This window comes from Martes martes, assembly GCF_963455335.1.
Source record: "Martes martes genome assembly, chromosome: 12".
NCBI classification, from domain to species: domain Eukaryota; kingdom Metazoa; phylum Chordata; class Mammalia; order Carnivora; family Mustelidae; genus Martes; species Martes martes.
In genome coordinates this window covers 66,502,002-66,514,476 of record NC_137900.1, presented here as the reverse complement: position 1 = coordinate 66,514,476, position 12,475 = coordinate 66,502,002, and the positions used below count along the sequence as shown (strand labels likewise).

Genomic DNA, 12,475 nt, shown 5'->3' with positions numbered 1-12,475 from the left:
CTCTCTCTCTCTCTCTCTCTCTCTGCCTGCCTCTCTGCCTACTCGTGATCTCTGTCAAATAAATAAATAAAATTAAAAAAAAAAAAAAAAAAGATTGCTTCCAGTCCAAACAGGGCAGGGACCTTCCCAGGAAGCTCTTCCCTCCAAAACTCAACCCCCTGCCCCCACCCCAACCCACCCCCAGTTAGAGGGAAAGACACAGATTCAGAAGTGTTCTGACAGGACAGAGGCAGATACATTCAAAAGATGCAGAGATGGGCAAACACGTCTCTGCTGCAGGGGGGGGATGCTGTCTATACTAGCTAAACTCAGTTTTAAACATCAGACCTGAGGCCTGGCAGGGAAGCTGAGAGCTCTTTCACCCCAGGGAGCCTTTTTTCTAACGGAACATTCAGCCCAGAATTCCTCACAGGCTAATACACCTGCAGCCAAGGTGTGTACTAGAGCCTAGTCATCCTGGGCAAGGGCAGTGTGTGTGCCTTCTTTCTAGCTCTGTGTTTAGGGATGTCATGTCGTTAGATTGAAATTGGCCATGGGAGGGACACCTGGGTGGCTCAGTTGGTTAAGAGTCTGCCTTTGGCTCAGGTCATAATCCCAGGGTCCTGGGAGTGAGTCCCACATCAGGCTCCCTGTTCAGCAGGGAGCCTGCGTCTCCCTCTGCCTGCCGCCCCCACCCCCCTGCTTATGTGCGGTCTCTCTCTCTGACAAATAAAATCTTAAAAAAGAGAGAGAGAGAGAATTTGGCCATGATAGAACTAGTACATCATGGAAAGAAGCAAAAACATTTCATGTTTTGTTTGGAGAACTTGTGTACCAGTAAGTATACCACTGCCTATATCCAGATATTACCAGCTCTCCAAGGCCCACTTGCTGTCAGTTCTCAGAAAACCAACTGTCCTTGGTCCCAGCATTTGCCACTTCATGCCGGTCCTCTTGCTTACCGTGGACCACTCCCCACAGAAGGGCTGAAGGCTCCAAACATCAGGACAATGAAACCTACTCTCCCTACACAGGACAAAAGTCAGGTGATTTTTCTCAGGATGAGGAAGATCTGTTTGAAAGATATTATTACCCTTCTAGTTTGAAGAAGACAGTAGCTATTCTTGAAAAAACAGAAGTAGGAAAAACAAATCCGCAAATTTCATTACTGTCAGGGCACCCATCTACCATGCCTCCCTGCCATACTTTTTATTTAGTAGATTATTTAGGAACCACAATAAATAGGACTCTCTGTTCCTTTCAATTCTGTGCAGTCCTAAAAAAAAAATCTATTAATAATAAATGGTCCCAACCATGTAGTGATCTGAGTCATAGCCTCATTGCAGGATGACATCGTTGAAAGAATCAGACACACCTGGGTTTGGAGTCATTTACAACCAGGTTCTTACAATGGGCATTTATTAGCTGTATGAGCATGAGCAAGTTACCTAACCTCTCACTGTCAGTTCTCCTAATTAAAACAAGGATCCATTGGTTATTTTGAGGATTCAGAAATATAAAACATGTAAGGGTGGCTGACTGTCTTGGTTGGTAGAGCATGCAACTCTTGATCTCCGGGTTGTGGCTTTGAGCCCCATGTTGGGTATAGAGCCTACTAAAAAATAAGACAAGTGCCTAGAGCACAATAGGTTCATTCTAATTCCCTCCCCTCCCCCTTCTCCACTTCTACTAGATCAGGATACATAAGGGAAACAGGATGCTTATTTCTCCCTTTTGAACCCTTTCTTAGTACTTAGCCACACCACTCTAAAATTAAACTGGATATTTGTGTAATCCTAATCCAGAGAAGAAACAGTGTCATAGTCCTTCCCACCCCCTCATTTGCAGAAAAAAATAGACTTCTTGACTAGAGAAAGTTTAAAAGAAAGACTCTCTGGCCACCTGGGTGGCTCAGTTGGTTAAGCGTCTGCCTTCAGCACAGGTCATGATCCTGGGGTCCTAGGATGGAGCCCCACGTCAGGCTCCTTGCTCAGCGGGGAGCTTGCTTCTCCCTCTGCCTGCGGCTTCCTTGTTTGTGTGTGCTCTCACTCTCTCTGACAAATTTTTTTAAAAATCTTTAAAAAAATAAAAGGAAGACTCTGATTCTAGCCCAACCTATTTGACTTTGTGGAGGAAACTGCATGAGGAAAACGAGCATGCGCAGTACTAGCCAAGAAGGCCTCAGAGACGTTTTTTATATACCCTGCAATGTACACATTAAAATATGGATATTTAAAAATTACAACCAAGGGTTTGAAGCATGTTGGATTACATGTTTAAATTTAACTAGAGGAAAATATTTCAGCTTCTGGAATGGCTGGAATTAATAGGCTAATCGTTCGATTAGTCTACTTAAGGTAGTTACCCAGAGTTTTATGGCAATGACCTTGAACTGAGAGCCTGTTTCCAGTTTCAGAAACTGGAAAGATCTGACTGTATGGGTATTTGGGAAGAAAGATCACATTTACTTCCAAGTTAGAATGCTCTGATTTTTCTGTTAGTTGCCAGTTGCCAACAAATGTAGTTCTGTGCAACTCCTTGGGTGATAATGGTAGGTAATGTTTACTGAACCACTGTTCCAGATACTGTTGAAGTTGTTACATCATGTAATCATAATAATACTGTGAAGTAGGTGCCATCATTCAGTTTAATACATGATGCTATAGAGAGATCCAGAATCTTCTCCAAGATCTCCCAGCTGGTAAGTGGCAAAGCAAGAACTTGAACCAGGCTCCTCCTACTCCTCCTACTCCTCCCCCTCCCCCTCCTCCTCTTTTTTTTTTTTTTTTTTTTTTAAGATTTATTCATTCATTTGAGAGAGAGTGCATGCCAGTGTGGGGAGGAGCAGAGGGAGAGAATCTTCAAGCAGATCCCCCATCAAGTGCAGAGCCTGTGGGGCTCGATCCCACCACCCATGTGATCACAACTGGAGCCAAAACCAAGAGTCAGATGCTTAACCTGCTAAGCCACCCAAGGCACCCCTGAACCAGGCTTTCTTCTGATCCCAAACGCTGAACTCACTGCATTACCTCTTGCTTTTATGGTTCTTATATTTACCTGCTTCAAAATATTTCTGATAGTGTTATTAGTATAATCAAGTCAAATCTCAGTTTTCACAAAAGGAGTGAATTACTCGTCGAGGACCAAGCAGCTGCCACCTCTTTGGTTCTACATATTGGAAAAAAAAAAAAAAAAGGCAAGGCAATCTTAAGTTATCTTCCACCATCTCATTTTGAAAAATAAGTGATGTGTTTAAACTGAAAATAGCAACCAGTACATGCCTAAGCTATAGAGATCGGTAACAATATGTTGTTATGAATCCTATATTAATGGATTGTATCTGCTTTCTACCATATGTTGCAATCCCAAACCACTTTTTTTTAAACGTAGGAGAAAATGGCTTTAGCATTGTTGGTTTATCCTCTAGGTCTATCATGCTTTAGAGGCATTCTCTAGGAAAAACCTCTCAGGAAGTTTTTTTGTTTTGTTACAAACTGTTCTGCATTTATGCTGCTGATTCTCTTTGTTAGCATGGAGGAGGTCATTGATCTGGCTACAGTGTTTTATCTGGTTTTCTTGCCTTGAAAAGGGAAAGGCTTGGATGTTTTTAAAGACAAGGTTGCACAGTAATAGGCCACTAGACTGAGAGTCAGAACTGGACCCCTCTCCTTTCATATTGGCTACCGTAGCTCTCCCAAAGGCTGGTGACTGTGTGAATAGTAGCAAAGCATGTGTCAGCTTTAAAGGCATTAGCTGATTCACAATGAAAAACCACAACACTGAAGGGACACCAGCAGCGGGACAGCTGTGTATGTCAAAGGATATAGTCTGACAGCTCATAGGCTTAATCTGACCCACAAGTACATTTTTTGTTGTTGTTAGTTTTACATGATGTTTGTCCTCACAATTTTCTTATTTGCCAATATTTTTTAAATCTGAAGATCTTAAAATGAGCATAAAGGAGTGCATGCCACCCTGAGAGTGCCCTTTTTTTTAGATTTTTTATTTTTTTTTTAATTTATTTATTTGATAGAGATTACAAGTAGGCAGAGAGGCAGGCAGAGAGAGAGGAGGAAGCAGGCTTCCCGCTGAGCAGAGAGCCTGATGCAGGGCTCCATCCCAGGACCCTGGGATCATGACCCAAGCCGAAGGCAGAGGCTTAACCCACTGAGCCACCCAGGCGCCCCTGAGAGTGCCCTTTTATTGGCTAATGTATCTCTGAAGCATGTGGCTAAAATGGAAAGTCTCAACGAAGAGAAAATAACGTGCTCCACTCTTTAGTATAAAAGCTCAAGAACAAAATGGCAAAACCCCTGGTCTCTTGGAGCTTATATTCTACATGAGAAGGGAAATAGTCAAGAAACTCATATTTATTATGACAGGAGAAAAATTAAAACAGAGTAAGGGTATAGGTTGTGTCCAGGAAAGGAAGGGAAGGAGGGCAGGTTTTGCCTTTTGATTTTTTTCAAAAATAAAGCAACTGGTCATAAAACACTTATCCCAGCAATGGATATTTTCTAACAGCTAAAACAATAGATGGGTTTACAGCAGTCAAAACAAATAACAGCCATATAAAATTTCAAATTTCCATATAATAAAATCCAACAAAAGCTAACGGTAAAACCTGAAGTTAGAGAAACATAAATAATATGTAGGAAAGAGGTTAATAGCTTTTTTAAATAAAAAGCCTGGCCTTGTCTGAAATGCATAATTGGCAAAGGTTATAAATATATGATTCATACAAAAGGGGATGGGAAAAATGAACATCAGAAAATGGCCTCACTAAGGAAATACAAATCGGAGTGTTTAAAACAGGAAGAAGTGATGGTGTACAAAACAGGCTTGGCAAGGCTGTGAGCGTGCTGTGCATTGGGGCAACACTAGCAGCAATGTTCACATTTTATGAAAGCTGCTTCACACATCGCCAGGCATCAAAACAGTTACATCAGCTGACCTGTTAATCCCACCCACTGCATATATTTATCTCAGGAAGTCAAAGCCAATTTTTTAAATGCTATACATAGAAGATTTTTTGTTGCAGCAATATTTATCATATATATACAATTAATAATATTAAAATTAAATACCTGACAGTTTGAGATTAGCTAGGTCAATTATAGTAAATAATAGATGACAATATAAGGCCATTAAAATTAATAAAGTGACTGTAAACGCACACATTTTTAGAAAATAGTGGTTTTTTAAAGCATAACTGTATGTTTACATAACTCTGGAAAATACATATGCATATGCTTCATATACAGTTCAGGAGAGAAAATGGAAGAACTGAAAGCATTTTGTAGGGACACCTGGCTGACTGACTCAGTTGGTTAAAGCCAGTGACTCTTGATCTCAGGGTTGTGAGTTTGAGTCCCACGTTGGATGTAGACACTTAAAAATAGAACTTTTTTAAAAAAGTATTTGTATAGTCTAAGGATTATGGTTAATCATCTCTAAATTTTAGAAATATTTTTCTGAGTTGCCTTAATAATAAATTAAGATTTCCAAAAGGCCACACAGTGGAACTAATGTAGCAAACTGAGCACCAGGTCCACAGCTAAACAATGGTTGCTAAAGCCTAGAAGGAGCAGGGGGTTGCGGATCACAAGGAACAGAGAGGGAGCATTTCCTCAGCACTATAGGCAGGAAATGTTGATGAGCCATTAAGCAGATTCCAGATTAAAGAAGACAGAGGTGTCCCTGGCTGCTAGGGCCTGGGAAGTGATGGGACATTCCCACAGACACTGATAGCTGTCCATCTAGATTATTTTACTCATCCAAATATGTGAGCACTGTTAACTTTGCTTATGCATTGTCCTACTGGATTTTGCAAATCATCTCTTTTGTTTCTTTTGTTAAATGTGATCTTCCAGTCTGCCCTTCATTGATGAGAAAATTCCAGATCCTCTGAGTGAACACCTTCTTTCTCCCTTTTCTTGATTATTGTTAATTTTTTTAGAAATCCCAAATGATTACACCTTTCACCCTTACGCTACTCCCTAGCCAGACTTTCTCCCCTAGGAGCTGTCCTTGGTGCCTTCCAGCCCATGCCTCATGCAGGTCTCCATCTTCTGTCCCTCCCCGTCAGAGGGTCATGTGTATAGGCACATCTAAGCAAATAAAATCAGTACAATACACACCCAACACAAGCCAGCTGAAATTACTGCATTCAGTCTCTAACTTTTTATTTTATTAATTGTAAATATATTTCTCCCCAGTTAGGTCCCCAGAGTGATGAACACTGGCATTATGAAGTCAGGATGGCAAGTTTTCTGAGCTCTCTCAGTTCTCTCTTCTATCAGTTGAGAATACGCATCGTCTTTCTCCCTCACGGAATTATTCTAGAACTCTCCTGAGATATACAGAAGTGTTTGGGGGGGGGGGAATCTGTATACATTTACATTATACAAAAAAGATACTAGCTTTTATCCATTCATTCAAAAGTATTAATTGAACATGTAGTAAATGCTAGGCACTATTGTAGGCAATCAGGGTCCACTCTGAACAAAATAGCAAAACCCCTGGTCTCTTGGAGCTTATATTCTACATGAGAAGGGAAATAGGCAATAAACTCATATTTATTATGACAGGAGAAAAATAAAACAGAGTGAGGGTATAGGTTGTGTCCAGGAAAGGAAGGGGAGCAGGGCAGGTTTTGCCTTTTTAACCATACAGTTATGCTAGACTTTACTGATAAATGACATTTGAGTAGAGACTTGCAGAAAATGAGGAGAAGGAGCAATATTGATGCCTGGCAGAAGAGTTACAAACAGAACAGATGAAGATCCTCGACTGCTCCATAGACTTAAAGAAGCGAGAGAAAGCCCAAGTAGCTGAACAGAATGAACAAGTGAGAGGAAGATATGAAGTTAGGAGGTGTGGGACTAAATCATGGAATTTCTTGTAGGACATTGTAAGAACTCTGGCATTTACTCTAGATGAGATGCAAAACCATCACTGGGCATTGCATGACATGATATGTTGAGGGAGCCAAGCCGGATGCCATGCAGAAGACAGACTGAGGGGGTCAGGGAACCAAAGAGAAGGCTATTTCAATAGTCTAGGAGAGCAATGATGGTGGCATAGACCAGAGTAGTTGGTGGAGGTGGTGGGAAGTCATCAGATTCTGTGTATACTTTGAAGGTGGGGTCTTCCATATTTGCAGACATACTATGTATGTGGCATACTATGTATGTATGTGGCATAGACCAGAGTAGTTGGTGGAGGTGGTGGGAAGTCATCAGATCCTGTGTATACTTTGAAGGTGGGGTCTGCCATATTTGCAGACATACTATGTATGGAATGCTAAAGAAAGAGAGCAGTCAAAGATAACTCTAAGGTTTTTGACCCAAGCAATAGCAAGGATGGAGATCCTCTGATGAGAAAGACTATGTGAGAAGCTATTGTCAGGGAAAATTTGTTAAAATTTGTGTTAAGTCTGGGATGTCTCTTAGATAACCAAGTAGAGAGACTGAATAAGGAGCTGGGGAAGATATACGTTTAGAAGTCATTGGCAGATAGGTGGGATTTAAAGCCATGAGTCTGGATAAGAAAGTGAATGTAGCTAAAGAATCAAAGTCATACCAATATTTATTAACAGAAAGATGAGGAGAAACCAGTAAACCAGTAAAGACTGAAGTAGAACAAAGAGAGAGGTATCCCAGAAACAGTGAAGAAAATATATCAAAGAAGTTGAAATAATAGTGTCCAACCTGATACATGAATAAGGTGAAAACTGATTGTTGAATTTAGCAATGTGGAGGTCATTGATGGCTTTGACAGGAGTCGTGTAGGTTATAGGTTGGGACAAACCTGATTGGAATGAGTCCAAAAGAGAATGGGGACAGAGGAATTGAAAACAAGTATAGCCAACTCCTTCGAGGACGAGAGAAAGTGTATAGGTGGTATGTATTGAGAGATGTGCACTGGGGGTTAGGGAGGCTTAGCTCTTCAGACTCAGTAACATCTAAGGCATGATACATGAAATAGTCCAACTGCATTTCTTGCTCGAGGTTTCAGAATTAATCAGTTATCTCACCAGCTGTCAGATGTTTCAAATGTCCACATCTGAGCAAGATGCCAAGCACAGTTTAGGCAGCAACGAAATTGGTGGTCTTGGCCTCTATGTGTCACTGGGAGCACTCATGGATCTGGGCAGAGACCACTCAGAACATTTGCCAGAACAGGCATCTCTCTTTATCTGAATTTAGTCCACTCCTGGAAATACATTGGCTAGTGAATTTCCAGAAGGTAGAAGTCCTTCCCATTGTTTTAAATGGTGGTGGGGAAACACCAGAGCATTCCCACCTCATCTAAAAATCCCAATGAGTTTCTTTAAGTATCACTACAACACTCTTAGACACATGGGCACCTGGGTGACTCAGTCAGTTCAGCGTCTACATTCAGCTCAGGTCATGATCCTGGGGTCCAGGTGGCAAGGAGTACCCATAAATGGTATTCACTTGAAAGGCAGTGCAGGCTTTATCATCAGACTGTCCTGGATCCACAGCCTGACTCCCCCATTTATTAGCTTGTAAATCTTGTGGAAGGTGGTTAATCTCTATGAGAATCAGTTTCCTTGAATGGGAGATGGAGATAATAATACTTAAAGGGTTATTATAAGATCATAATATGCATAAAGCTGCCTGGCACACATATTAGATACCTAATTTAAAAGAAACAGTAACTATATTAGTCGATTAGTATGTGGGTATAAACAGCAGAAATTTAAAGAAAAAAATGAGGGGGTGCCTGGGTGGCTCAGTTGGTTAAGTGTCCCACCCTTGGTTTCAGCTCAGGTCATGACCTCAAGTTCGTGAGATTGAGCCCCACATCAAGCTCAGCATGGAGTTTGCTCAAGATTTTCTCTCCCCCTCTCCCTCTGCCTCTCTCCCTGCTCAGGCTCTCTCTCTCTCTCAAATAAATAAAATCTTTAAAGAAAAATGTATAAAATAAACTGAGTACAGCCTATTTGTTATTGCGGTAAGAAGAGGAAAATGAGACTAGTTATTATCATGCACAAAAAAAGGAGGGGGGAACCATGTGTTTAAAAGGCAAGATGTTTCACTGTAAGTTACATTTTTCTCCCTCATCTTGGCAGCACCTTATAAGAAAGCATTGCCAATCTGTTAAGTGTTTTGCTGATTGTTTGATGATGTTAAAATCAAAAATGAATTCCCCCATTTTGTTCATTCATAGCAGTAATAACTCATAAAATCCTTATATAATAGCTATATCCTATACACATAGAGGGCCAGCCCAGTGGCTATTTTCAGCCATATTTGTAATCTGCTTTCTGGAGGTCAGCATTACACAGTTGGTCACCATTTGTCCCAGGGGAAGCCCTAGTGCTTTCGTGGCTCTCAGGGCCCGATACACCTCTTGCCTTTCCTAGACCAGCATTCCTTATTCCCTAGGGCTGGGCTTCTGCCTCATCCTCAGGTGGTCTGCCTTGTGCTCAGTCACCTAGACCAGGCCATGCTCTATGTCCCTGCTCACCTCCAGTCATTAGTTGTCCAGGCAGTATCTGTCATGGATACTGAGCTGCCGCTGGAGGTACCGTCATGGGGGAAGAGAGATTTCATGGCCCAGACTCCACCAGAGTCCGCAATCCCCAAGTTTAGTCTCTGAACGCTACCCCCAGATGGACTTCCTGGAATACCCAGGAGGTTGACCCGTGCATGAACCATGTCTGGCTAGCTTCAGGATTCAGGTGGAGAGAAGGAAAGAAAGGAAGACCCCTTCAGAGAATGGGGGACACTGACATCAGTCAAGGAAGGGTGAGTAAGAGTATAGGCTCTGGAGCCAGACTGCCTGGGTTTGAACGCCAGCTTTTACCTTTCCTAGTTTTGTGACCTTGGACAAGTTGCTAAGCTATTTTGTTCCTAAGTTTCCTCATCTATAAAATGGAAGTGATGACAGTACCTACCTCATGGGTTGTTAAGAATAGTAAGCAAGTTCCTACAGTGACAAAGTGCTCAGAGCTGTGCCTTCCACATACTAAGTGCTAAGTAATTATTGATGATGACGACGATGAGCAAAAGCCTCAAGAAGAGGGATGACAGGCTCCTTAGCACTGGTATCTGAGGGCTTTTAGTGTGGCCCTGCTTCTCCCTCACGGCCCATGCCTCCTGCCCAGACCTACATCTCAGCCACCATGGTCTGCTTCACAACGCCCTACATCACTCTGCCACATGTCACTTCTTTCCCTCTGTTTCCACAGCCTTCAGAGTGCTTACTTTCCCACCTGAGCCTCCACATTCTACTTCTCTTATGAGCCAACTTCTCCATAAAACTGAGAAGACACGGATCTATGCCTATATCATGGCCTGTGAATGTTTGCTTCCTCCCTAGACTCAAGTTGATTAAAGGCAGGGACATAATCCTCCTATCTTCATCCCATGGTACCTCAGAGACTGCCTAAAGTAGGCACTCAGTGTGTGCAAAGTCTTTCTTTCTGCAGGATTGACTCTTGCCATTGATGTCTGTGACTGAATAATACCCGTTTCATAGAGAACTCATGAGGATTCTCTTAGATCTCATATGTAAATCACATAACAAAGTACCTGCCACATACAATTGTTGTAACTACAGTTGTTGTAACTGCTGCTGGCCTTTTTTGGAGGGAGGGATGTGGGGAGGGGGAGAGGGAGAGAGGGAATCCCAAGCATACTCCACGCTCAGCGCAGAACCTGATGTGGGACTCGATCTCATAACCATGAGATCATGACCTGAGCCAAAATCAAGAGTCTTACACTTAACTGACTGAGCCACCCAGGTGCCCCAGCTGCTGTTTTGTTGGGTAACAGAAAGACCCCAGGTTTCCCAGCTAAACAAACATGGACTTATAGACCTGCTTGGTCACTTAAAAGCTGCAAGGACTGTAAATTGTGGTTTTCAACTATAAATTGTTGTTTTAATACCTATCTCAGTGCAAAAAGGTAAGCAATCAATAAATATTAGATCCTTTTTTTTTTTTCCTCCTCTATGGCTGTCTAATTTTGTGAACTGCCTGAATTTGCTTCACTTTCCTGGTCCCGGGTTCCTCATCTGTAAAATGAGAACATTGAAGTAGATGATCTCCATGTTCCTGCCAGATCTAAATGTCAAAATTACTGAATTCATTGTCTCTTCCCCTTAAACCTACTCATTCTGCATCCCTAAGAAAGGTTCTTTCCTTGATAACTGTTCAGTGCTTTAATATGTTAAATTCTTTCAACCCTTGGTCTCTCTCCTCTGTCTCAGTCTCTAGAGCCTGTAGGGTGGCCCAGACCCTGAGACCCTTCAGACAATAGGACTGTATGTGCCCTGCTCCCCAGGAAGCATGCTGTGCCCTCAGTCCTGGCTGGGCCCCTCTCACAACGTGGTCTAGTGAAGCGTGCCAAGCACCCAGGGAGGGGTAGTCTCCAGCTCTCCCGGGGGCCAGGAAAGGATGTGCATCTAAAAACAAGTGTGGGGCCAGGTGGAGCCTCGCATTCATGGCCTTGCCTTTCCTGTTCTGCCACAGACTTTGCAAATGGGCATCAAACACTTCTCTGGACTCTTCGTGCTGCTGTGCGTGGGCTTTGGTCTGTCCATGCTGACCGCTGTCGGGGAGCACGTCGTGTACAGACTGCTGCTCCCGCGAATCAAGAACAGGTCCCGGCTGCACTACTGGCTCCACACCAGCCAGGTGAGTGCCGGCCGCCTCGGGATGAACCCTCAGCGTTGCCGCCGATGCCGCAGGCCAGAGCCCCACAGCAGACAGGTGACCAGTTCCCAAGAGAACCGGGCAGCCTAGACAGCTCTGTACAGAAAGTGGAGTTCCCTCTAGCCCATCAATCCGCTTTCCCCGTGAAGTAGCCTGTCCTGTCATACCCCGCCTGTCTCATCACCTGCACTGCACCTCCCACGGAGGCGATGGGATTGTTTTTAACCTGGTTTCACTTAACAGTGATAGCTCGAGGGGATGGTGTGAGAGATTTATTTCCGACACTCTCTTCCAGCCAAAATGGAAACTCATTCAATGAGTGTGAAGTCCCTATTTCTCTCTTTAGATGAACCTACTGGCCCCTGTTCTGTCCCCATTTTCAATGGCCCCGAGGGAGGAGATCAGCCAGTGCCCAGGCCCAGCTGCACAGGATGGACGTTCAGTCCCCAGACTTGGGTGTGCTCCGGCCCCGGGACCCCGGAGAGCATCCAGCCAGCACCCTGTTCAGGTGTGCTCCCTGTCAGCGGTGAGCAGGGAGAGCCGGAGGAGAAGAACAGAAGGGACTCTGGCAGCAGGAGCAGAATGCCCCGAGGGAAGCGGAGGCTGCAGGTGCCAGCCTCATCTCCCCACCAGCGGCTCCCTCCTGCCTCCCTGGGCCATGCTTCTGGCCTGTAAGGTCGCCCCTACTGCCGCTGCCACAGGTGATCTCCATCGGGTGCTAACGTAACTAGCAGAATTCTCTGGTTCTTCTCTTCTTTGTTTTGGCTGCTGAGATGTTCAGACCTAAGTTTTTGACTCTCCTTTAGC

At 43.5% G+C, this 12,475-nt stretch overlaps 1 protein-coding gene across 2 annotated transcripts in view; it reads left to right on the top strand.

Annotated features, from left to right (window-relative positions):
* The window catches only part of GRIN3A (glutamate ionotropic receptor NMDA type subunit 3A), a gene marked incomplete at both ends in the record, with an annotated part of 149,924 nt that overhangs the window by 132,306 nt on the left and 5,143 nt on the right, over positions 1–12,475 (top strand). For both annotated transcript variants that reach the window (XM_080820500.1, XM_080820499.1), the window contains one exon: positions 11,486–11,650. In XM_080820500.1, the coding sequence (XP_080676626.1) occupies positions 11,486–11,650 (165 nt within the window). The remainder of the gene's footprint in view (positions 1–11,485; positions 11,651–12,475) is intronic.